The sequence below is a fragment of the Esox lucius genome, chromosome 12 (genome assembly GCF_011004845.1).
Source record: "Esox lucius isolate fEsoLuc1 chromosome 12, fEsoLuc1.pri, whole genome shotgun sequence".
In the NCBI taxonomy this organism is placed as follows: domain Eukaryota; kingdom Metazoa; phylum Chordata; class Actinopteri; order Esociformes; family Esocidae; genus Esox; species Esox lucius.
Genome location: NC_047580.1, coordinates 16,515,843 through 16,543,324, shown reverse-complemented (window position 1 = coordinate 16,543,324; position 27,482 = coordinate 16,515,843). Strand labels below are relative to the sequence as shown.

Below are 27,482 nucleotides of genomic sequence, written 5' to 3'. Positions count from 1 at the left end.
AGACAGAGGGAGAGTGCTGCTAATGTCTTTCATATGCCGGCCCAGGGATGTGTGTCTTTATTTAATGACAGTCATTAGAGACTGGCAACTAAAACCAGGTTTCTAATTAACCCAAACAAAGTTGCTCTACTGTGAGGATTCCATTCTGTGTGTATTTGTAAGTCTAAGCTAGGCTGTAAGGGTGGAGAAATAATGGTGGATGTGCAAATATCCTTTGTATTTCTACTGGTATTTCTTCTGATTTCATAAGCAGCAAAGTAACTGTTTACTGCACTTGGAACAACACACAAATAATTCAAATAAGTAAATAACCAAAGTCCCTTTTTCAACTAATGTACTAGCCAGCACCTATGCACTTGGAAGAAAATGCATTCACCAGCCAACCAACATGATTGAGCTTGCAGGAGCTTGACATACCACAGGGAGTCTTTTTAGTGCGACGAGGCAAGACAACCTTGTCCGACACCACAACCCCAGGTGTTGAGAATGCCCGGGTTAAGCTTGGCAAACAAAAAACAGTCTTGTCGGCCGTGTTTTGGAGGACATATCCCGATCTTTGACTCTCTCTGACCCGTTGCGGGTTGAGAATAGGTTTGAGCCACAATTGGATTATGAAACCAGGGGTGATCAGGGGGTGCATATGGAACCATGCGGCAGCGTGTTACTCACCGGTGTGGAAGTAGGGACTTGTATAGGGGAATCCAAATGGCAGCGATGGTCCGTGGAGTCCTGGCAGTGGAGGCATGGCACTGGGGGAAAAGTGATACTTGACATCGCTCTTGCCCAGCCCTGGGCCAAAGAGGTAGTGGCAGGGTGGGGAATCTGTGCCCGCAGAACTACAGGGGGCACTGAGCCTACCTGAGATCTCGGCCGCTTCCTTGGCAGGCTCCCCTCCCCCCTTCTCAGCGCTCTCTGCCCCCCTGTCCCTGTGATGCCTGTACCTGTCGTAGGCCTTGCCCCCTGAACCCTCGGCCCTGTCCTCCCCCATCTCCGTCTCGCTGTCTGAGTCTTTCATGTCGTTGTCGTGTCCGGCCGCGTCGCCGTCCCTCCCTCGGCCCTCCTTCTCCGGATGCTCTCCCCCTCTGGGCTGCTGAGGGCCTTTCCGGGAGCCCTTTCTGGATCCAGACCCATTCCCGGAGCCTTGTGCCTGGGTGTCTTTTGGGAGTGTGGCCCCTGAGGGCCCCTGGAGGTTGAGGGAGAGTAGGGGGGTGTTGGTGTGTCGGAGCACCAGCATGGCGTTTTGGCGTCGGCTGAACTCCTCGTGGAGTGGGTGTCCCTCGGGCAGATGGTGGAGACTGCGCAGGGCGGGGTGGTCGGGGGGAAGGCCGAGGGGAAGACTGAGGGGGTCCGAGGCCCCTAACACACGCTGCTGCTGCCGTTGGAGGCTCTCCAGCTCCTTGTGTCTGAGCAGTTCTGCTGACATCTCCAACCTGGAGCGGAGCACGTAGGACAGAGGTTACACCTCACCACACATTCAGCGCTGCCGTCATCTCCCTAGTGAATGGGACAGCAGGGAAAGCACTACATTCTAGAGGAAAATGACAAACCTGGCTAGGTTCTGCTTCCGTAGCATCTCCTGTTGCCGGGCAAACATCTCAGCTTGAGCAGGCTGGAGGAAGCCATAGCCTGAGAGAAACACACAGAAAACACACGTTACCAGTATATATTCTTCATAAGATTGAAAATCGATTTAAGATTTCCAGTAATGCCGGTTAAAAAGAACAACATTTTAATTCTGTTCAACATTTGGAGCAAATACTGCTGTGTAGAGTAGGCCTGTCCTTCCTGATTCTAGTTGACATTAGCATCTAACTAGTAGTGTAGGCCTTACAGACATGTATGTGGTTAGCCTGCTAGCGTTAGTATCTAACTTACCAGGGGTCTGGCACAGGGCCGAGGGCAGGCCCAAGAAAGGTGGCCGTAGGTGTGGCCCCAACGCTATGTGAGGGGCATTCTGGGGGGACAGAAGAGGTGGAGGATGGGACATCTCCCTGTGGACACGGACAAATAAAAAAAGATTTAGAGAAAATGTACTTTAACATTGACATGAATTCTTGATCAACTGAGCTGAGAATGGGGTTGTTTTTATTAGAATACTCAAATTAATATAGGTTCTAGAAGAGTGGATTTATACGTTGGCTGTGTAAGTCGATTTCATTACTGTACTATATAGAAAATGAACTGGCTGTGGATTTGACTTTTCTGGTTCTATTTAACTAAGGCATCTAGTTCTGTATTCTCTGCAGATTCATTTACATAGCTGCTGCTCTGACTGTATGTCTGAGTAAAATAACACATGGAAAACGTGAATCGGGTCTTTAGCTTTGAGAGGTTAGCAACAGATTTCTAGACTCGGTCTGTGCAATTTCTTGAGGTGAAAGTCTGTACCTACAGTGGGTCTTTAGGGCCAGGTTTGGGGTGATTCGGTGACTGGGCTATGGCTCGATGCACGCTCTACTCCTAGTTTATTTTTAACTAGAGGCTCTAGGGGCTCCCGTGTCGCCATAGCCCTCTCGTCAGTCTTGTCACGCTGCTAAGACCGCCGCTGGCCATGTTTGTACCCTGGGCTTTAGCCGCCTTCCTTCCCTCCTCCCCAACCACACACATAATGAGGGCTGAATACACAATAGGAGTGTGTCATGCTCTGACAGCTGGGCCACGGACTGAAGGACCTTCTAATTAACACTCATCCTCCTCTCTTCTCTCATTTTTTTCAGCCCCTTCTCCCGCTCACTCCCCTCATTTTCTTCTCCCTCTCTCCCCAGTTTCCTCCCTCTTTCCCCCATTCCAGGCTGTATTGAGAAAGTGAATAGGTAGCCATTTTCTGCAAACCCTATTTATGAAAAAGCCTCTATTATGTGCTTCTCCTTTTGTTGTCTCAGTGCAAAGAACGGCTGCTCTCTCCCCTCTCTGTCTTTATGTTCCTGCTCTGTCCCTCATCCCAAAGAGGCAGGAGCTACAGGGGAATGTGAGGTGATCGGAAAAAAGATGGAGTGAAAGGTAGACGACAGAAGTATCATTTAAATCTTTCTAGGTACGCTTCAGGGACAAAACAGGGTATTAGAAGTCCGTAGTGATATTTTGACTGTCTAAGTGTTTGCTATCAAAACCAAGCCCCTTTCCCACACAGACACCAAGACACACATACTTTCTCTCTCTATACCGACCAAATTAACTTGAATTTGTATCAGGATCTACACACCATTATGCTTTATAAAGGTAAAACCAGCTGAATGGACATATGCTTCCCTTCCAGACTAGCGCAACACGTCGGATGACCAGGTGTCTCGTGATGTCAGGAACACTCTTAAAAGAGAGGACCCTCACAAAGTCCCCGGTCCACTTGGCATCCCACCTGGGATCTAACACCCATCACTGTCACAGGTTGTAGTTCCTACTTCCAGGAGATCACCATAACCCCAGCGCCCAAAAACACCAAGACAGCCCGTTCTGATAACTAACACACCATCACACTCACCACTGTCATCAAAGAGGTACTTTGAGAGGCTTGAGAGGTTTCATCGACTGTTGGCTATTGCTCCCTCCAAACCTGTCCACCCTGTGGAACTGAATACTGGACTTTCTGACTGACAGAGCTCAGGCTGTAAGGATTGGCAACACCTCTTCCTCTTCACTGAGTCCTCACTGACTGTGGGTGTGTCCTTAGCCCTCTGTTCTACTCCCTGTTCACCGGCACCAACTCCGTCATCAGGTTTGCCGACGACACCACGGTTGTGGGCCGGATAACCACCAGCGATGAGTCATCCTACAGGGAGGAGGTACACCAACCGGCAACAAATGATCCCTCCACATCGGTTCTCCACAAAGGAGAACCCCGTTGGCTTTAGGAAGCTGAGGAGAGACCACCAATCCGCATCAACAGGCCTGCGCTCGAGAGACAGAACGTCGGGCAGCGTTCACGTATCTGACGACTCGTCACGGACCATCGACGCCACGGGTGTGGTCAGGAAGGGGGCGTGGGCGAGGGTCTATTCCCTGAGGACATTTGGCACCACGGGTCCAAATTCAATTGCTGCAACACCCAGAGCATCTGGCCCGGCAGCGTAACCGGCTCTCTGGGGTCGGGGGAGTGGACACGGCAGCTTCAACGAGGCCGGGTTCCCGCCCAGGACATCAATCAAAAACGCGGCCTCATGAAGGCCTGCAGCATTATCCAGTACTCTACACATCACGTCCACGCGCTTTACATTCACCTACGGTCGGTCAGACTATAATGAAGAGCTTGGTTTCATACTAAAAGGTGAGGGGACAGTTTCTATCCTCAAGCCATGAGACTGCTGAGCACTTGACCTGTCTGACCACCACATAGACTCAACTGGGCACGCATGCACTTTGAGTTCAATATTCATGTAATCAATATTCACGTAAATAATCAATATTCATGTGAATAATGCATGTTATTAGCACAGATACTGCATTCAGACCTTCTTATTATTATCCCTATTTCCATTCATTGTTGAGCGGGAACCGGCAAATAAGATTTAAGAAAAAAATCCTAACTAATAAACAATCTGAAACTTGCATATGAACAAACTGAAATGGATCCACAGCTGTTGTCCCGGTTGAATTTAATCACTTAGTTCCTTTGCATCTCTCTGTTCTTAAACTTGGAGAAACAGAGAGAAAGAGAAAAGCAGGGGGGGTGCAGAGAGAAGCAGTAAGAAAGAGATGGAGAGAGAAACAGCAAGGGGTACACACAGGGAGCCAACAGGGAGGTAGGGGGAGAAAACCATTCATCGATCGGCAGCCCGCCGCTGAAATGTTAATGCTAATCGTATAACCACTCTCTCCGGCGGTGCTTCGCACTCTGGTGGCAGCTCCAATTAATCTTGGGGAAGGGCCGGGGCAGCGTGACCCCGGGGCCCGCTAACCGGGGCCCCGCCGCTGCTTATGTAATTACACCGCCCAGTGTGTAATCACCTGGCCTAATCCCTCGGGTATAGCAATTAGCCTGCGCCGCTGCACTACGGCAGGCAAGGGACCCCGCATGCCAAACCCCCATTCATTTCTCCTCTCGTCCCTCCCCTGCGCCGCCTAACCTAGCCTAGCGCTCGCGGTAGCCAGCGGATGAATAACGGTCAATTAAAGCTGCATGACTGAGGCCGCCAGGCGTCCGCTACACCATAATTAGGCCTAATCACGGGGAGGGAAGGGGCGAGAGCGAGAAGGAGGGTGGGAGCGAGGCATCGGGAGAATGGCGGGAGGGAGAGAGAGAATGAGCCAGACGTGCTCTCTTTCCTTTTATAGGAAGCAATTTGGGGGGAAGGAGGCAGCTATTAACCGGTTTGGGCCTGGCATGGGCTGTGTGTGTGTGTGTGTGTGTGTGCGTGCGTGTGTCTGCATGTCTGTATGGGTTACTGTTTCATTCTGAGCGTTACAAACACCCATATAACCATGAACATGAATTTGTTTGTACCTTCAAAAACAACACTTTCACAGAACAGAATATTAAGAAATGTTTCTCTTTCAATGTGTGTCTCTCTCTAGCTAGCTCTAGTAACATCCCAAACCCCCATCTCTCCTTTCTCTCTCGCTCTCTTTCTCGCTTCCCGCCTGCAGAGAGGCCAGGGGCTCCTGGGGAATTCACTCGTGTGTGACGACCTGTCAGAGTGGCGACAGCGGCCCCTTCCCACAGCGGGACAGTTTGTGTGTGTCTGTGTGTGCGTCTCGGTCGGTGTGTGTGCGTGTTATTTGTGTGTGTGTGTGACAGGGCCGCCCTAATGACGGGAGCGTGGGGAGATTAGGAGAGCCGCGCGGCCGCCTTGGGCTTTCGCTCCACGGGAACACATTTACACAGGAAGCTCATTAAAATGGATGAGGCTCGCTCTCACCCCTTCTCCCTCCCTATGCTTCTCTCTCTCCTCTAACTCCTTTTCTGTCTCTCCTCCTCTCTAACTCCTTCTCCCCTCCTCCATAACACCTCTCTCTCCTCTAACTCCCTTTCTCTCTCCTCTCTTCCTGTTTTTCTCTCTATAGCTCCATCCTATCCTGTTTCTTCTGTATTCTCTGTCTCTGCTATATCTTGCTGAACCTCTCTGTCACTCCACATGCAGACCTTTCAGTCAGTACAGTCTCTCCCCATGCAGACCCCTGTCTGTCAGTACAGTTTCTCCCCGTGCAGACCCCCTGTCAGTACAGTCTTTCCCCGTGCAGACCCCCTGTCAGTACAGTCTCTCCCTGTGCAGACCCCTGTCTGTCAGTACAGTCTCTCCCCGTGCAGACCCCTGTCTGTCAGTACAGTCTCTCCCTGTGCAGACCCCTGTCTGTCAGTACAGTCTCTCCCCGTGCAGACCCCTGTCTGTCAGTACAGTCTCTCCCTGTGCAGACCCCTGTCTGTCAGTACAGTCTCTCCCCGTGCAGACCTCTGTCTGTCAGTACAGTCTCTCCATTTGCAGACCTCTGTCTGTCAGTACAGTCTCTCCATTTGCAGACCTCTGTCTGTCAGTACAGACTCTCCCTGTGCAGACCTCTGTCTGTCAGTACAGTCTCTCCCCGTGCAGACCTCTGTCTGTCAGTACAGTCTCTCCCCGTGCAGACCCCTGTCTGTCAGTACAGTCTCTCCCCGTGCAGACCCCTGTCTGTCAGTACAGTCTCTCCCCGTGCAGACCTCTGTCTGTCAGTACAGTCTCTCCCCGTGCAGACCTCTGTCTGTCAGTACAGTCTCTCCCCGTGCAGACCTCTGTCTGTCAGTACAGTCTCTCCCCGTGCAGACCTGTCTGTCAGTACAGTCTCTCCCCGTGCAGACTTCTGTCTGTCAGTACAGTCTCTCTCTGTAGTGTCCTGTCTTTGACCAGGACACATCTGGCTCCGTATCAGGGTGCCATTTGGGACGAAGCCCTAAATGTGATCTGCCATTTAAGACCAGACAAATGGAAAGCCAGGCTCTAAGTATATCGACCCGCCTAATGATTTGTTTTTAACAATGGCTCCTAATGGGCCTCAGATAATCAATGATGGGGTGGGGGGGAGGGGGGGGGGGGGGTCGATGGAAAGGTGAGCTGCCTGGAGGGATGGCTTCTCTTCCCACCTCTCTTTCTCTCTCTTTCCTCCCTCTCTCCTTTTCTCTCTCATTCTAACTGTTCTTTATTTCTTTTTTGTTTCTCATTCTCTCTCTCATCTATACTTCTATACATCCCCACCCCACATATCTCTCTTTTAATTCAATTTAAAGGGCTTTATTGGCATGACAAACATTTGTTTACACCACCAGAGATAGTATTCAGAAGTTAAACATCGCACAGACAAATGATTCAAAAGGATAATGGCACTTCAAATCTTTTTAATGTATTATATTTGTATTATATTAGTGCATATTTAAATATTAGTGCAGCAAAGTAACAACTGCTCATTCTCTTTTACTCTCCACCCCTGTGTCTCCCACTCTCTCTCTCTTTACCTCCCTGTCTCTCCCACTCTCTCTCTCTCTTTACCTCTCTGTCTCTCCCACTCTCTCTCTCTTTACCTCCCTGTCTCTCCCCCTCTCTCTCTTTACCTCTCTGTCTCTCCTACTCTCTCTCTTCACCTCCCTGTCTCTCCCACTCTCTCTTCACCTCCCTGTCTCTCCCACTCTCTCTTCACCTCCCTGTCTCTCCCACTCTCTCTCTCTTTACCTCCCTGTCTCCCACTCTCTTTCTCTTCACCTCCCTGTCTCTCCCACTCTCTCTCTTCACCTCCCTGTCTCTCCCACTCTCTTACACCCTGCTTTTATGAGGGGCCGTGGCAGACCACACACCCCTGTCCTTTATTCAATTAAATCATGTGACCACAACACACACACACATGACCTCTGGGAGCTGGAAGGGCAAGTTTCTTCTTTTTCTACTCAAAAGCCCTACATCATTTAGTGAGAGTACGAGTAAAAAGGGTGTGGATTAAGCAACACGGTGAAAAGAAATGAGTGACAGATGGATAGAGGCAGGCAGAGAGGGATGAGAGGATGGATGAAAGAAGAGAAAGAGAGAGCAAGAGGGATGGAGGGAAGTCGAGAAGTGCACAGAGCTAGTTAACATCCCCCTGTCCTGTGAGGCTAATTACGGTCTATGCTGGTGGATAACTGAGTACAGCTAACCTGCCCAGCTACACACACAGCCGACAAATACGCATAAGACATACATAAATGCACACTCTGGCCCACATATACACACACATCCCCGACGCTAGGCTTGGAGAAAGAAGCCACACAACCCCCAACGCCCGTACACGCACACTTCCCCTGCGCCCCCCTGCCGCCGCCCCGCCGGCCATTATCGATCGCCCACCTCTCCCCGCGCCACATAAATAATCGACAAGCAATTACCCGCCCACTACCGCTGCCCCCGGCTTTGTTTGGGAGGCGCAGCGGCCATGGGGGGAGGAGATGAGGGGAGGGGGGAGGGGGGAGGGAGAAGGTTGCAGCAGCAATTTTGTTTGTGTGCCCCTAGTTACACACACACACACACACCTCACAATAACAACTTGGGTTCCAAGTGAAGAGGCTAAAGAGAGGGTTATGTCATCTCATCTAACACAGCCTGTTCATTTTTATTTTATTAAATTCATTATCTCTTTTCCACATTTTCAAAATATATATATTTTCAGCTTTTGGTGCACTATTCAGTTTTGATTTAATGTACACACCAATACACACACACACACACACACACACACACACACACACACACACGCGTTTACTTAGCTTTTTCAATGGGACACTAAAGTTGACTGTCCTTAGACAATCCTAATTCTAATAATCTTAACCCTAACCTCAACCTAACCCCTAGAAACACCCACAAACACTAGTCTTTATTATTCTGTTGTTTTTCTACCAGGAAGTGACAGTGCTGTCAGGGAGACCGGGCGTTTGGCTTATGTTACCTCTCTGTATAGTGAGCATCTCGATGCTGGGGCAAGCCCTGCTTGCGTCTCTGGCTGGATGAGCTTCCCGCTGAGGGGAGATGGGCCTCCAAACCCCCGGCGTTCCTCACCGCTGCTAGGGCATCCTGACGCATCCTCAGTAGATCTACAGAAGGAGACAAAACCACTTCAGCATCAAGCCGCTCCTCTGAATGATTTTCTGCGGAACCGGGCATAAGTAATTTCATAACCAAGTCAATTAAGAATCCCAGCTATGCATTTGATTTGCTAGAATGTATGTGTCATCGTAAAAGTTTACTTCTTCATTTCCATCTAAATGTGTGGTGACGGTTCAGCTGGAATTGGAGGAGGAAAAGTGCTTCCTCTTACGACAGAAGTACAGGATATGTTCTTAGGTATGCAATAGCTCCTAAATACCCTGCTAAGTAATAAACGGCTCAATGCAAATCACAATGTCACAAAATCATAATGTCTAACCGTAACGCCTAAACCTACTCCCAACCCACAAGTCTTTCTCCTTGTGGGGACCAGCAAAAAGAAACTGTAAGGTTTTACTGTTTTTATGCAGACTTCTGTCTACACACTCACAAACACACAGATATAGTTTCCTCCAGCCATCCAAATCCTAGCTCTGTCTGATGGATGGAGAGAAAGAGGAGAAAGCCAAGGATATAGAGGGAGAAAAGAAGCCGAGAGACAGATAGAAAGAGTGCTACCATGGAAATCCAGAATCTCAAGCAGCAGAAACTGGAAAGTCTTGGCCTTTATTCCATAATAGGATTGAGGAACTTCCGACATGGATCTCTATTCCCAGATCTCCCCTCCTCCACTCTTCCTTCCTGCTCCCTCCCTCCATTCACTCTCTCTTCCTCTCTCTCTCCCACTCTGTCCTTCTCTTCATCATTATCAGCCAAGCCCACCTGGAGACATGGTCTCTAATGAGAGGCTTTTCAAGAGAAAATCCATCCTTCTATCTCCCCCTCCCTCCGTCTCACTCCATATCTCCCTCTCTTTCTCTCCCTCCCTCCCTCTCACTCCTCCTCCATCCCCCCTTTTTAATTAGACAGATCCCGCGGGATCCAGGGGCCATTTCCGCCGCCGTCGCTGTGTGTGTGTGTGTGTGTATGTGTTCTTCTCTTAGTGTGCTCGAGTCTGTGTGTGTGTTTGTGTGTGTATATATATATCTTCTTCTCTCCACGTGCGTGTGCTTGCGCGCGTGTGTCCGTGCATGCTGGGGTGTTGAGCGGGTGCTAGGGTCGGGGGTGGAGCGACAGATATTAATGCGTCCCAGCTCTGGGGTATCGATCTGTTTGCTGCTGCCGGGCCGTGGGGGACTCAACTGGCGGCAGACGGGGTGTGTGTGGGGGGTGGGGGTAGATAAGGGAAGGAGTCAACACTCTCTCACACACACACACACACACACACATCTGACCGGGCAGGGGTGGGGGGTTGGGTCTGTGTATATCGGTCAGGTTGACATAGTTTGGGAACACATGCATGTGCCTTTCAAAGGCAATTTCCCAGCCTTTCCAGACGCCACATTAACAGCAAACACTGCCCATGTCCATCTGAAAGCCCTGTAATGTGGCTCTAACACTGACCGGTGTGAATCCCACACCCATGCAGGGCTGGAGCAAAAGCGTGCTAAAGCTCTCCAGGACAGATTTGGTGAACATGAAGGTATGTATGTTCTTCCTCCCTGCCTCCCAAACCCAGCGTTCTTTTTCATGTCGTTCTCCATTATTCTGTTTAATGTAAGGTAGGAAGGGGCACCTGGGCCTCCCACAGGGAACCAGGCCGGCAAAAATAGTGAGATGAGGGTAAAGAAAATCAACAGACAACCTCACTCACTGAGAAACGCAGACACGCACATTAAGGTCAGTGATCAGACGCTCTTATATATGACTTACAGTAACGCGTGCATACACACAAACCACACACAAACAAACCACACACACACAAACTCAAACACACAGAGTTATTTTATAGGTTTACTGAATCATCTTCCAGCTTCCAAAGCCAATGGTATAAACAAGTAGATGAAGTTCTGGAAAAACAAGAGCCAATGGAAGTGAGTTCCCCTAGGCTTCTGACTGTGGGCATTAAGAGATGTGTGGCTACCATGCTGGTCCTAATGACTGTGCTAGACAGTGCTGCCCTGCTAGCAGACAAACAAAAAAAGAAGTACAGAAGAGACTAAACATGAGGCCCTCTTCTTTCATCTTTCATGTCTACCTCCTACTTTCTCTCCTCCAACCCCTCCTTCCTTTCTTTTCACTCCTTTCATCATAACAGAGGGAGACAGAAAGGGGGAGAAGGAAGAAACCCTCCTGGCCACTTCCAATGCCCCGCTCCATTCCCTCGTCAGGTCCAAGGAGAGCCCCCCCGAACGAGCACCTTACGAACACACACACACACACACACTTCGGTTCCATCACACCCCCTCCACACACTTTCATTTGCAGTGCCCTCCACTTCAAACACATGAAAGGATGCTCTGCAGGGACCAAGGCAACAGAGAAAGTCGGAGAGAGAGAGAAAAAAACTGAAAAGGAGGAGTGAGGGAAAAAAGACAGAATATAAAAGCAACCGCAATGCTTGGAAAGAAAAGCATGTTTGGTGGGGGGGGGGGGGGGGGGGGGGGGGGGACTAGGACCATAGGGGCTCACCAGAGCTCAGGTCAATGTCAAGGGGGCTCTCACTGGAGCGATTCAGATCAACCACTCAAGGAACAGACAAGGCCATCCCTCCCTCTGTCACCTCCACCCCATCCCCTTAGAGGAGAGGAAGACAAAGTAAAGGAAGCAGGTAGGGGAGTGGGAGGAGGGAGCCAGTACAGGTGGGAAATCCACTGGCCTATGAAATTAAATTAGAGGGAGTTTACACTACGGAACAACCAATCAGCTGCTTAACAAAACTAGCCCCTGAAAATGTCACCTACGAAACGTAATATTCTGTAAACTCAAAACCAGATAAGGTAAAAAACGCTTAACTGACACGCCTGCTATGACCTCATAGAGGATGATATCGCGGTGATAAGTGGAACCTATCCTACAGTCCACACACATTCATATTCTGAAGGACTCGTATACTCCCACAACATTCACTAGTCGTTTGGGGTCAACCCTCAGCGATCCAAACACTGAACGCAACTGACGCACCAATCCACACAGCACATGTTAATACTTCACAGAAGTCCGGAAGCCCTGGACAGTTCCTTGAAAAATGTTGGGGGACTGGAGGGAAGACGGACAAGAGCCAATGAAACTGAGAAGGGCTAACATAAGGTCAAAAACACACACCAAGTATCACATGTATTTCTTTGTGTTAAAACTGAAGTGCAAGTTTCAAAGCAAGTTTTCTGTGTCTAGCTCAAGGGAAAGCGAGATTGATGAAGGCAGCCACCAGGTGCCGAATCTAGGATGAATATCAGTAACACCAAAGACTTGTCTGCTGGGAGGAGTTGGCAATGCCTTGGCTGACGATGTTTAGTGGAGTCAGTACACAACCGTTCACACATTTAAGTACATACACACCCCACATGTTATATTACTAACTGAGGACATGAACACATTACTAAAGAGGAAAAGCCTTCTATGAAGTGTCAGCGTGAGCACGCCTGCGTGTTATCTGTTTTAAATGGCAAGTATATGTATGTGATTTCCTGAACATTACTGCCACAAGGCCCAGGCGTCATTAATTAATAATCAGCATGCATCCTGGGTTTTGTTGCTCTTTCACTCATCTGTCCAGAATATTTCACTGCTTAAAGGCTTTCTTTCTCCCCACCTCTATGTTTGTTTCTTTTACAGCTGGAAGGGCTGCAGTTAGTCTGACTATAGGAAGGAGGAAAACGACTTAAGGATTATTTTAAAACCAAGTGAGTGAGAGACTGAAAACAAATGGAAAGAGAGAGCCTTCCCATGAGACCCCTTCACTGCACCAGAGTGTACGCCTTAGACACAGAGGAGCCTTCTGGGAAGGGAAAACAGAGAACATGTCACCCACGGCCATTAAACCCCCAGAATGCAATGCACTTCAGCCCACATTTCCTCAGATGCAGGGATGGAAATTAAAAACTTCATAGTCCTCAACTCTAAGATATGTAGTCGAAAATATTAAACAACTTTACTAATCAAATAAAAATTCATTTAGATTGAAGAAAAATAGGGTTTAAGTTGTTGAATCGGTTTGATTTGTGCTTTTGCAAAGGGGATTGTAAAATCTGGTGACAATTTATGTAAAAATACTTTATAAAACAGAAGGTAAAAGTCTGATGCCACATGGGTTTAAAACAGCACCGAAACAAAAATACTCATGAAAAGTCGAATGAGGGTCTCTTTTAATGTGATTTTTTTTTTCTTCTTTCCACCATATTTTCTGATTTAATTCAAAATGTTCAAGTTCCAACCCAGTATATTCTCTTTACTTAAGTAAACGTATGGAGGACCAGAGGAGTCAAAATTATATAAATAAATATATAATTAATTTAATAAATATTTTATTTAAGTGGCAAGTTATTATGAAATCTTTTTTAAAAATCCACTTTTCAAAACAACAGTATGCTATTTCATAATACATTTTATTTCCCAAAGCCTTTTTACATCACAAGATGTATAACATAATATCATGGCATTTTTCATAATTTCAAGACCATTTATATATTATTGTGTTCTGTTTCATAAATTCATGGCCTATTTGATGTTACCATGCTTTTTCATAATCACAAGGGATATGTCAATCAATGCAAGTAAGCTGTCTTAAATTTTCTTTGTAAAATTGAGGAAGAAATGGACTAACTCACAGTAGCAATGATGGGATTCCCTGATCTATACGATTGCGCACTATTTGCATACAGAGACGGTGGCAGATATAGATCCTGGAGGGTCTGTACTAAATCTAATGTCAATATTAGCTTGCTAGTGACTACCAAATACTAGCTGTTTTGGTAGCTAGATAGCTAGCTAGTTATACACTTCTGCTGGCATTGCAGGTTGTGTGTCTTTTTTGACAAACTTTTGAAAAGTTGTTGCCAGGTAGACAACATTGTTTATAAATTTGCATGCTACCAGAGAGAATATCGCTAGCATGAGCTTTATCCCTTGGTAGCCATGACCAGCAATGGTAAAAGCATTAGCCAATCAGTGGCTAAAGAACACTCATTTGTATTGATTGAGATATCACTTGTGATCATGAAAACCGCATAATATAATTAAATTATTATGAAATATTATATCATTTCATAATAAAGTGGCATGTTTAATTATTTATATAATTTTGGTCCTCCATAGCTACGAACCATGTGCAAAAAAAGACCATTGTAATTTCCATGGTATTGGAGATTTAAAGGGTTGGCTGACAACCTATGTGTAAGCGGTGAATCGATAGCGGCGCCTGGGCGTGCTGGCTGGGAGCGTTGTTTAAAGCGGGTAGCAGCGTGTCACAAATCTCCTAGGCTGACACTTTGACATTGGCTGGACCAGCTCCATGCTAAAGATTTACACTGACAGGGTGACATATTCACAGACAGACCCCTCAACCCCAATCAAAGACCTGGTTAGCTCTATTACTGGTCACAGACAGGGTTAGCTCTACTATATGTCACAGACCGAGTTAGCTCCACTACTGGACACAGACTGGGTTAGCTCCACTACTGGTCACAGACCGAGTTAGCTCCACTACTGGTCACAGACAGGGTTAGCTCTACTACTGGTCACAGACCGGGTTAGCTCCAATACTGGTCATAGACCGGGTAAGCTCTACCAGTGGTGGACTAGGGTCAGTTATGTGAGCAGGTATGATGGGTGTAATGTAATGCCTTAACCTAAAAGTAACCCCTAATCGAACACTAACCCCAATTTTAAAATGAACCCTAAACCTAACCCCTAAACCAGAAATTGACTTTTTCCTAGCCAGGGACAGGCAAAAGGTCCTAACAAGGGTCCCTTTTTATATTTTACTTAACTTTTGGTCCTAACTGGGTATGTAAAATGAAAACACACACACTCTACTCACCATGGTGAGGGAGACCCATGTTGTTAGCCAGCTGGTAGAGCCGCTGCTGCTGCTCCTCGTAAGAACCCTGTTCATTCAGCGCTGACATCATCCGTCTGTAGTGCTCCTCTGGGGTCATGTGGATGAGGCTGCCCCCCTCCAGCACAGGGGTGTGGGAGTTCTCTGTACAGAGGAAAGGAAAAGAGTTACCTCACCACTAACTCAATATGAACCATCCACTCACCATTATCTACATACAATGTTCATGAGCTCAAAACTATCTCAACACTTATTAATTAAAGCTAGAATCTGTGGTTATAGCAATACCAAAGTGAATAACCCACTTGTTTTGGTAAAAAATAAATACTCAAATGTGTAGCCCAAACCGTCCACAATACCAAATACCATCCACAATACCAAAATGATAGTTTAAATCATGCTTTAGGCTATATGGCTATTTAAGTTTTACAAGGAGTAATATCTTGTTTATGGTCAAAGAAAACATTATTTTGTAAGGGCCTGTAGACTACAAATAGTACATTTCAAAAAGATAGGGATCTCTTCTGTTAACATACTGAGGGGTGACAATTTAAACAAAAAAACAACAAAGTCTCTCAGTAAGGTGTTGGGCCACCGCGAGCTACCAGTGGATATTACAAGACTCTCAACTGGAGGGATGGGACATGATTCTTCCAGAAGATATTCCCTCATTTGGTGTTTAGATGATGATGGTGGAAATTGCTGTCTAACATGTCGGTCAAAAATCTGGTTGCTTAAGTCACAGCTATCTTACCTGAACACTGACAACTATCTTAACATTACCTCACCACTGGCAACAACCTCAGCATTACCACGCCTTGAACCGCAGTTCTTCATTACCTCACCACACACTGACAGCTATTTTGGCATTACCTCACTATTGATTCACCAGTCACTCGACACTGACAACTATCTTAGCATTATCTTACCACTGACTCACTATTAATTTACAAATAACTAACCCCGACAATAATCTTAGTATTACCTCACCACTAACTCCCCACTAAAAGTTATCTTAACATCACCTCACACTTAATTAGCCACTATCTCACTGTTAACCAGTATAGCAACCCACACACAAACATGGCAAAGGCAGCAGCGGAGCATAGTTTTCACAGGTGACTTAATGTACAATCACTCAGTGTCTAACAGCCTTCACTATCCCACCATGAATAGAAAAATACAGAATACAAGGTGCTCTTTGAAACACAAATAATTAGAATCCATTATCAAACAGTGGTGCAGATGTTCTCTAACTGATCCAGTCACTGAGCAATCACTTATATTACAAGCTAGAAATAGAAAGTATTTATTCTGATTAAAACTATGTCAGCATATGTGTGTATTTTTGTGTGGCTCTCTCTGCGTCTCATCTCATCTCCTTTTCTCTCTTTCTACTGCAGTAACCTGAAACTGGGAGTAGAGGAACTGGGGAAGAGGTGAAGAAGTAGAGGCAAGTGGGAGGAGGTGAAGGAATGGAGGAAGGAGGTGGAGGTGATTGAGGGTGGAGGTTCTGGCAGGCGGGGGGGGACAGGGTGGTTGGTGGTTGAGAGGGTGGAGCAAGAAGAGGAGGTTATTTTTACTGTTATCTCCTGAATGAAACCTGACCCTGGCCCTGAGCATGCAAGCAGGAGAAGCATGGAGAGGGCTAGGGAGACATAGAAAGAGAGGGATAAGGAGAGAGGGAGATAAAGAGGGAGAGACAGAGGGAGAAAGGATAAGCCTGCTGTCTCCATCTCCTATGCCAAGTTCCAACTAATCCAGCCACCCAGAGACCCCTGTGTGTTTGTCTGTGTGTGTATGTGTGCACTGGTATTATACTTCAACTGTTGAAGTCAGTGGTTCAGAGTTAAGGTTAGGATTTAGGTTTAGGTGAACCAATGTGAGTGTGTGTAACTGTGTGCGCGGGTCTGTGTGTATATGTGTCTGTGTGTATGTGTGTCTGTGTGTATGTGTGTCTGTGTGTATGTGTGTCTGTGTGTAAGTGTGGCTGTGTGTACGTGTGTCTGTGTGTATATGTGTCTGTGTGTATGTGTGTCTGTGTGTAAGTGTGGCTGTGTGTATGTGTGTCTGTATATATGCGTGTCTGTGTGTATGCGTGTCTGTGTGTCTGTCTGTCTGTATGTGTGTCTGTCTGTTTGTATGTGTGTCTGTCTGTGTCTCTGTCTGTATGTGTCTGTCTGTGTGTCTGTCTGTCTGTGTGTCTGTCTGTCTGTCTGTATGTGTGTCTGTCTGTGTGTCTGTCTGTGTGTATATGTGTGTATGTGTATCTGTCTCTCTGTCTGTGTGTCTGTCTGTCTGTCTGTATGTTTGTCTGTCTGTATGTGTCTGTCTGTGTGTATATGTGTGTATGTGTATCTGTCTCTCTGTCTGTGTGTCTGTCTGTCTGTCTGTGTGTATGCGTGTCTGTGTATCTGTCTGTCTGTCTGTCTGTCTGTCTGTGTGTCTGTCTGTCTGTGTGTCTGTGTGTCTGTCTGTGTGTATGTGTGTCTGTGTCTGTGTTTATGTGTGTGAAAACTATGCTTCTCTACCCATCTGCATTTCTCTATGTGGGCTCTATGCGGGGGGTACCAACCTGCCACAGATAGGACAGTGTCTGACAAACTCAAACCTCTCTGTTACCTTCTCTCTCTTTGTCCCATTCTCTCTCTCTGTCACATTCTCTCTCTCTCTGTCACATTCTCTCTGTCACATTCTCTCTCTCTGTCACATTCTCTCTGTCCCATTCTCTCTCTCTGTCCCATTCTCTCTCTCTCTGGCCCATTCTCTCTCTCTGTCCTGCTCATTGTTTCTCCCTCTCCAGGTTGTTGTCTTTGTGTTTCTCCCTGTCCCTCTTCCTCTCTTTTTCTCTGTCTCCCTTTCTGTCTTGGTTTGTCTTTCTCTGTGTCTCTGTCTCTCAGCCACTCATCTCTTCACTTCACTGTTTGCTAAGGCATTATGTGTACACATCGGGTAAGACTTAGAGGGTTTGAAAACTACAACAGTTTTTTTGGGAGGGGGTGGATGTAGATCAGCCATAAGCTAGCAGACATTAGCTATCTGTAAACCATGTATATTAGCATCATTTCATTTTTTTATCCGTGCACAGCTATACCCCCATACACACCCACCACACACAGACACACACCCACAATCAAACCCAAAACTATCACAGACGGTGCCAACCACAGCCCCGCATATGCAATAGGTACAGGGACCCACAACCCGGGGCAAATATATAAGGCTGCAAATCAGTGGTATTCCAGAAACTGTGGTATGCCAGAATCGGTAGTATGCCAAAATCGGTGGTATGCCAGAATCGGTAGTATGCCAGAATCGGTGGTATGCCAGAATCTGTGGTATGCCAGAATCGGTAGTATGCCAGAATCAGTGGTATGCCAGAATCGGTAGTATGCCAGAATCTGTGGTATGCCAGAATCGGTGTTATGCCAGAATCGGTAGTATGCCAGAATCGGTCCTATGCCAGAATCAGTGGTATGCCAGAATCAGTGGTATGCCAGAATCGGTAGTATGCCAGAATCAGTGGTATACCAGAGTCAGTGGTATGCCACTACAATAATTTTATTTAGATGGACAAGGCTGTGTCAGAGATACATTTTTATAGTGAGACGGGTAACGCTGTCCATTGCCACACGCCACTTTCCTAGGTAATGCGGGACACCTTTCTGACCAAAACTCCCCACAGCTACTGATGTTTAAAGACGACTGCTTGCCCAGTTAGTATTGGAGTTGAATTAGCAGGGACCTAGGAATTCTGGTTCAGAAAGTTCTTCCAGCTGCATAAATGAATCAGATTAAAACAAAAATCATTATTGGGAAACAACTCAAAACAACACACATTGGTGCCAAAACAATTCTACTATCACCAGAAACACCACTTATTCGTTGGAGAGCGCCATGTAAGTTACCATGTAAACAACACTGTCCGTGAGTTTACACACCTTCCAGGTGCGCATGAGTAACTCGCGGTTTGTGTGAATTGAAAATTGTATTTACACTTCATGTGAATCTTACTTAAATGAAACCGTGTTCTATAAAGTTTCAACACTATCGTGGTGTAAAAACCCTCAGACAGCAGGAACACACACACACAAACACCCCTGTGCAGCGTCAGTGTTTGGGTGTGTATGAGGCTCAGCACGCTGAGATATTAGATCAGCAGTGTTCTAAAGCTTAGTTAATCCACCATTCCTGCTGCAGTCTTTCACACACACACACACACACACACACACACACATGCACACACAACTGATTTTCTATCCTTCTGAGGAACGGAAAACCCTAAATCCACATTCCCTATCCCCTAACCCCTACCCCTAACCTCAACAGTATAAGCTTTACGCCAAAACCTAACCTAGTCCTAACAAGTTATGGTTAAACCTAAAAATAACCCGAATTCTAACACTAACTCCTGAATTGTATGTTTTAACCTAAACCTAACCCCTAAGCCAGAAAATGATTTAATCCTACCAAGCTGGTTACAGACCTTACATTTAAGGCACATGCATTATTTGTACTGCAGTTACACGTGAATAAAACATGCACTAATACGGTAACAAAATTGGGATACTACTTTACAATTACTGGTATATTCAGTAAAAATCAGTAATGAGTGTGTCATAGCGTTACTAAAACGAATGCCACAGAGACATAATGCAAAACATCCATGCAAAACATTAAATGTACAGCCTCTTCCACGAATTGACTTATCCATAATTCTAGATCTACCCCCCCAAAAAACTGAGGCAACTGCAGAAGGGTGATTTTTTATTAAGATCATAGCTCAGGTTTGTGTAAGCAGAAGGCTCACATTTTGTTAACTTTATGCTGTAACACTAAGAAACTGTACAGAAATGTTTATTTCTAGACTAATGAAAGTTACAGAATGCAAAATAGTAAGAAGTAACAAAAGCCTACTGATAATAACATAATGGCGCGGTTGTTTAACACAGCGCTATTTATGGTTTTTAATCTGCACTAGATAGTGGACAATCAGAAACTTCCTCTTTCAAAATCATCACCAGTAGCATGCGACAACATCCTTAAAAGAGAAAACGACAAAGCTGCAACTAATGTCATTTGCAACAGACTGCATGTAGCACAATTGGTAGATTGTCAGGAAAATATTGAACCCTAGAGTGGACTGGTTAAAAAAAACACATAGAGGCAGATATTTCAGGTTTTTCTATCTCTATGGGGGCATCTAACGCACCTAACATGGATCACACACACAGGAGTGAGGACTCAGCCAGGTCAGAGGTCATATAAAGGTAAAGGTCACTGAATACACTCCATTCTAAACACACCTCAACATGACATAAACAAAAAGTAACAACATAAGATCAATGAAAAATCTCTACATGAAATATTTACAGTTGGATTGTTCCTTATACATAAATGTTTTTTTTTATAATGTGTGTCCTTGCTCTAGCCATTCAGAACAGTAGGATTGTGTTTGAATTAAAGAAATGTTCATACAGAGAGTCAAATCCAGACTCGTTATGAAAAATACATATTTGTGGCACGCCTTTGGCCGCACAACTGAGGTTGGGTAACCTGGCATTTGCTTTTTTAATCTGCAAAAAAACTTGAACAAAAGATTGTTCAACACAGTGTGTGTGTGTGTGTGTGTGTGTGTGCATGCACACACTCCCAGGGCCATCCACCTAAATATATCTCTGGGAAGGTATGTCGTGCCCAGGATACAGAATGAAAAATTGTGACCAATGAATTTGTAGATCATTTATAGATTGTTATATACTACTCTATATTGAATATTCTCAATTAAATAATTTCGATGTCATTGTGCATTATGGGTAATTTCCCTTAGTAACATTATGAGGTTCCCATGTTACATCTTAGTTACAACTGTTATACCATCAATACCATTACAACATAGTTCCATCTTTATTGCTTGCACAAAGCAATATTTGTGCCAGATTGGGGCAAATCCCTAAATAATATGCAATAATAACCCATTAAAACATCATATAACACAATATAGCTTGGTTTAGCTAGCCGACCTTGCTTGAGCTGTGTTACAAGCAAATGTGGAGCTGCCTTTAGCCCCACAGCTGCCTAAAGGTTTTGCAATAACCAAAGTACATGGCTAGACCATATGTCCTGGTTTCAAGGCTCATCTGGATCAGTGAGGTTATGTGTTGCTTGAGCTGATACCATGGACCAACACCAAACACATGAATAGTGTGCCAGTGTGTGACAAATCTAACCATCTGTAACTGAGGAAGTCTTGTCTGGAGACAAAGTAGTCATGCTGGCTCCTCACAGAAAAGCAAGAAAAGATATTCATTTCTTGATGACATTCGCAATTCCCAATTGCTATGGCAAGCACAAGTTAGTAGTTTAGGCCTTTCATAGTAGTTTAGGCCTTTCAAATACATGCAAATAATGTATTCTATGACATTAGTAGTCTGTAGGACAGTACAGATAACTGTGGCATTATCCCAGTGTTAGTGGTCTGTAGGACAGTACAGATAACTGTGGCATTATCCCAGTGTTAGTGGTCTGTAGGACAGTATAGATAACTGTGGCATTATCCCAGTGTTAGTGGTCTGTAGGACAGTATAGATAACTGTGGCATTATCCCAGTGTTAGTGGTCTGTAGGACAGTACAGTTAACTGTGGCATTATCCCAGTGTTAGTAGTCTGTTGGACAGTACAGATAACTGTGGCATTATCCCAGTGTTAGTGGTCTGTAGGACAGTACAGTTAACTGTGGCATTATCCCAGTGTTAGTGGTCTGTAGGACAGTACAGTTAACTGTGGCATTATCCCAGTGTTAGTAGTCTGTAGGACAGTACAGATAACTGTGGCATTATCCCAGTGTTAGTAGTCTGTTGGACAGTACAGATAACTGTGGCATTATCCCACTGTATATGTGTGTTGTGTGTTGGAAGAAGAGCAGAGGTGACCGAACCCTTTCTTCCATATCAACTACTTCTGCTGGCTGGCCAACACTCCTCCCCCAACTCCCTCTCCCAGACTGTCTGTCTGTGTATGTGTGTGTGTGTGTGTGTGTATATGAGTGCATGTGTGAGTGTGTTTGTGTGTAACCCTGACCCCGTGCTTTCACTCAACACCAGCTCACACCTAGTTTCTCTCCTCACTGGAAATCAATTAAGCTCCTCCACTCATCTCTTCTCCTCTGTCCACCTCCTTTCTGTAATCTTACCTTTGGGGGAAACGCTGCGCGACTTCTTGCTGTCTGAGAGGCACTCGCTGCTGCTGTTGGGGGAGTATGCTCTCCTCTTGCCTAGAAGATCATCTGTCAACACAGAGAGGTCAGTCAATGAGGTGTGTGTCTGTCTCCTGCTCTGTCCCTTAGGTACATGTATACATGCCGGGCGCCTTGAAAGACTAAGTAAAACAGAGCCCCACTCTATGTCTACCAAGCCCACCAATACCAAGACTTGAGTCAAATGTAATGGGGCAGCAGACAGCCTAGCAGGGCATCTGACCTGTAACCCAAAGTCGCTAGACAGAACCAACAAGGTGAAAAGGCTGTTATTCTGTCCTTGAGCCACAATTGGAACGCATTCGAAATTTAACAAAATGACCTGTTTGGAAACAGAAACACAAACTCAAAGTGCTGGCCCATAGTGTTGTTAAACCATGGTAAAAGATCTAAAACCTAGACGGAGTAAAGGCTCATTGAGCCCTGGCTGTTGAGAAGGGCAGTCAGAGGAAAACCTGGATCACCACTGAGGAAAAGCAGTGCAATCACCGTACCACAGCAGAACCAGAGACTGAGATGTAGAAAAATCTAAAACAGTGTGTAATTTCCCCAATCTGAAGAAAAATTATTGAAGGTTTCAAAAACCTCTCTGAGCATTAGAGAGGCAGCGCTCTACATTATCTGTTTTAAATGAGGGATAGTGATATAAAAAGGTATATGCTGAAATTTGACATTTTGTTCAATTAATGTTTTACTGATTGTCCTGTTTCTGTCAAAATATTGCAAACATTGGGAAATACCAGAATATTACAAACATTTTCATCTTTAAAGTCAAAGTCAAGTAAAATCGTGACTTTCTTGATTATCACTTGAACTTTAATGTTACACTTATAATTTTAAAAGTACACTTTGGTCATATGTACATTACTGTGTCATGAAACAAAGGATTTGGAATCGAAATGAGGGCAAAAGAGAGACGGAAAGAAAGGGATAGAAAGAGAGGGATAGAAAGAAAGAGATAGAAAGAGAGAGATAGAAAGAGCAGAGAGAGAGACATGGAGATGGAAAGAGAGAGAGACATGGAGAAGCTATGGGCCTCTGGAGAAGAGCAGGTTTGGGGGCCTGCATCAGGCGAGAAGGGGCCTGCATCACCAAGGATGACAAATCCCGCCTATGTTCCTCGTGTGTGTATGTTCATGTGTGTGTGTGTGTGTGTGTTCATGTGTGTGTGTGTGTGTTCAAGTGTGTGTTCATGTGTGTATGAAATAGGGGAGAAGGAATTATGTGCCGAAAATTGTATTGTGTTCTCTATGTCTCTCATATGTCGCAAAAAGCCTTTGGATGTGTTACTACCCAAACCTCACAGTCAAAGACTAAGCAAGAAAAAGTCCACCTTGGCTTCTGCCCTCATTTTCAAAACTTACCCAGACTTTGTTTTTCTTTGGTTGAAAATATATATAATCTCATAAAACACGTCTCAGTTGGCATTACATTTCATTTAGTATATTTTACACCCTCCCCTTGCCAAGATAACAGTACTGAGTCTTCTCATATTGATGAGGTGGGAAAACACATAGCCAGAGTTCTGGATGAAAGCTTTAGATCACTGATCTGCTGGAAAATCCAACGACAACCCAGTTTTAGCATCCTGGCAGTGGCTAAAACTGGTCCTTGACAGAGTCTATGCCATACAGTTGACAATCAAAGTTCCAGGTAATTTATCAAATAGAGGTTTTATTGGCATGGAGGTGAGGCCTAATATGAACATGATCCATAAATGTTGTACCTTCCTAAATATCCTCACTGTGGATGGGGGCCCTCTTTCAAGCAGATTTATCTCAGCTGTAGTTGATTTATTAGTGGAAATGGGTAATTTCAGGGGTGTGGATATTTTAAAGCTATTGCCTAACTTTTGACTGGTACTGTATATATACATATATATACTTATATACATATGTATTTATGTATATACTGTGTATACACTATAGTGTAGTATTATAATAATATACTATATTATATACTCTCTTAATATCTATTCTATATATTAGGGCTGTCAAAGTTAACGCGTGTTAATGTGTTTTATACAGTAGCCTAACATAGCAGATATTGTCCTTGATGGGTGAATCAAGAAAACAATATGAGATGGCAAGATTCTGTTTAGATTTACATGGGCTCCATTTAGATGCAGCCAGTTATTGTGGTAAGTTATAGACTGGCATTGTATGTATATTAAACTAAATTAAGGGCTGTGACAACTTGCATTTATTTAATTCCCAGTCAAGCACTGTCCATAGTTAGCAATAAAACAAAGTATGTCTTTAAACAGAAAAGTGTGTATTAAGGGCGCAATTTAAACACATTCTAAAACTAATTAATTGTGATTTACTACAGAAGATTATGCGATTAATCGCAATTAATTATGTTAATCATTTGACAGCACTACTATTTATACATACAGTAACTCACAAAAGTGACTACACCCCTCACATTTTTGTAAATATTTGAATATATCTTTTTATGTGACAACACTGAAGAAATGACACTTTGCTACAATGTAAAGTAGTGAGTGTACAGCTTGTATAACAGAGTAAATTTGCTGTCCCCTCAAAATAACACAACACACAGCCATTAATGTCTAAACCGCTGGCAACAGAAGTGAGTACACCCCTAAGTGAAAATGTCCAAATTGGGCCCAAAGTGTCAAGATTTTGTGTGGCCACCACCATTTTCCAGCACTGCCTTAACCCTCTTGAGCATGGAGTTCACCAGAGCTTCACAGGTTGCCACTGGAGTCCTCTTCTACTCCTCCATGACGACATCACAAAGCTGGTGGATGTTAGAGACCTTGCGCTCCTCCACCTTCCATTTGAGGATGCCCCACAGATGCTCAATAGGGTTTAGGTCTGGAGAAATGCTTGGCCAGTCCATCACCTTTACCCTCAGCTTCTTTAGCAAGGCAGTGGTCGTCTTGGAGGTGTGTTTGGGGTCGTTGTCATGTTGGAATACTGCCCTGCGGCCCAGTCTCTGAAGGGATGGGATCATGCACTGCTTCAGTATGTCACAGTACATGTTAGCATTCATGGTTCCCTCAATGAACTGTAGCTCCCCAATGACGGCAGCCCCAGACCATGACACTCCCACCACCATGCTTGACTGTAGGCAAGACACGCTTGTCTTTGTACTCCTTACCTGGTTGCCGCCACACACGCTTGACACCATCTGAACCAAATAAGTTTATCTTGGTCTCATCAGACCACAGGACACGGTTCCAGTAATCCATGTCCTAAGTCTGCTTGTCTTCAGCAAACAGTTTGCAGGCTTCCTTGTGCATCATCTTTAGAAGAGGCCTCCTTCTGGGACGACAGCCATGCAGACCAATTTGATGCAGTTTGTGGCGTATGGTCTGAGCACTGACAGGCTGACCCCCCACCCCTTCAACCTCTGCAGCAATGCTGGCAGCACTCATACGTCTATATCCCAAAGACAACCTCTGGATATGAGGCTGAGCATGTGCACTCAACTTCTTTGGTCAACCATGGTGAGACCTGTTCTGAGTGGAATATGTCCTGTTAAACCGCTGTATAGTCTTGGCCACAGTGCTACAGCTCAGTTTCAGGATCTTGGCAATCTTCTTATAGCCTAGGCCATCTTTATGTAGAGCAACAATTCTACCAGTATGAGGGAGTGTGAGAGCGATAACACCAAATTTAACACACCTGCTCCCCATTCACACCTGACACCTTGTAACACTAATGAGTCACATGACACCGGGGAGGGAAAATGGCTAATTGGGCCCAATTTGGACATTTTCACTTAGGGGTGTTCTCACTTTTGTTGCCATCGGTTTAGACATTAATGGCTGTGTGTTGAGTTATTTTGAGGGGACAGCAAATTTGCACTGTTATACAAGCTGTACACTAACTACTTTACATTGTAGCAAAGTGTCATTTTTTCTGTGTTTCAGATATAATCAAATATTTGCACAAATGTGAGGGGTATACTCACTTTTGTGAGATACTGTATATATATGGGAAACAATACTTCTATTAGAATTGTCCTGTCAGTGCCTATTTATTATTCAAATGTAGAATGTCTTCTACTTTCCACACACCAAACTGCACAAATTTAAGGAGAACTTACTGTTTTTGTGAAATACAATTATATATATTTAAAATACAGCACTGAAATATCCTAATAATTATCATAATCTGTTGGTATAGGTCTCTACCAATTTAACAAAACTACGTGTTTCAATATTTGACCATTCATCTTTACAAAACAGTTCCTTGTTGCTTAATAATCCATTAGGATGGGTGACCAGATCTTGGCAGGATCGTGAGCCACAAATCTTCTACTACTTAATGCACATTTTCACAATGTTCCAAAGGATATTCAACAACTTTTTGTAACCACCCCCTGATCTGTGTCTTTCCACAAATGTGTCACTTTTTTAAGATTGCTATTACAAGGGTGGTGAGGTTATCTATTTTTTCATTATATACTGTAATTTCATTTCACACGCAAAAAATCCACTTAAAGTGTTGAGTACGGTTTGTGCATATGGCAAATGGAAAAACATCCTAATTGAAATGCATGAAACTTCGAGGCACAGAGACAGCAGAAGGAGAATAAGTTGAAGGGGGCGTAGACTTTTACGCTGTAGGTGAATCTAAACACTTCTTCCATTAAAGCACAGGGGAATTCTCTTGCCTCGTAGTAACATCCTGTTCTCCTTCCTTTTACCCACCCCGCCTCCCTACCGCCATCAGAGAGGAGAGCAGCTAGTGGACGATTACAGCTGCAACCCCCCCTTTTCTTCCCTCTCCATCCCGGCCCCCAAACAGAGCCTGAATCAATATCCGCCTAATAAGAGTGGGTGGTGGGGACGCCGAGTGCAAGGCATGTGGTGTGAGCAGGAAGGAACAGGCTGTTTGTCATGTCTCTATCTTTTTGTCTCTGTCTCCTCTCTCACAGATTCCATCTCTTTCATTGACTCTATCGGCTTCTTCTTCAGGTTCTGGTTTTATTTGGTTATTTCACGCGCGCTGCTGAAGAGTTGAACGGTGAACGCCATCCAGGCCTTCCTACACGTGCACTCATGTTGCCTGTCTTTGTTACCGTGACAACAAGGAAGGGTTGTCAACTGAGACCAACCTCGACCTCAGACATTGTTGCCCTTGACCGATAACCTTACACCGCCCATTATTATGTTGCACCTCTCTTTAACAAGAAAGAAAGTCAGAAGGAGGAGGAGAGAGAAAGTACAATAGAAACCTTTAGAAAGAGAGATATTGAAAGAGAAAGAGAGAGAGATGAAAGAAAGCAAGCCTGTGCATGAAAGAGTGCTTGGAGTGGCAGAGTTGGGGTCTTGGAGGCTTTT

The 27,482-nt window shown here is 45.0% G+C and overlaps 1 protein-coding gene across 6 annotated transcripts in view; it reads right to left on the bottom strand.

The window, feature by feature from the left end:
• The window catches only part of samd11 (sterile alpha motif domain containing 11), a 70,738-nt gene that overhangs the window by 3,752 nt on the left and 39,504 nt on the right, over nucleotides 1–27,482 (bottom strand). For all 6 annotated transcript variants that reach the window (XM_010875560.3, XM_010875562.4, XM_010875561.3 and 3 more), the window contains exons 5-10: nucleotides 22,100–22,192; nucleotides 14,890–15,051; nucleotides 8,875–9,019; nucleotides 1,876–1,991; nucleotides 1,548–1,626; nucleotides 670–1,430 (exon numbers count right to left, since the gene is read on the bottom strand). In XM_010875560.3, coding sequence (XP_010873862.2) covers nucleotides 670–1,430; nucleotides 1,548–1,626; nucleotides 1,876–1,991; nucleotides 8,875–9,019; nucleotides 14,890–15,051; nucleotides 22,100–22,192 — 1,356 coding nt within the window. The remainder of the gene's footprint in view (nucleotides 1–669; nucleotides 1,431–1,547; nucleotides 1,627–1,875; nucleotides 1,992–8,874; nucleotides 9,020–14,889; nucleotides 15,052–22,099; nucleotides 22,193–27,482) is intronic.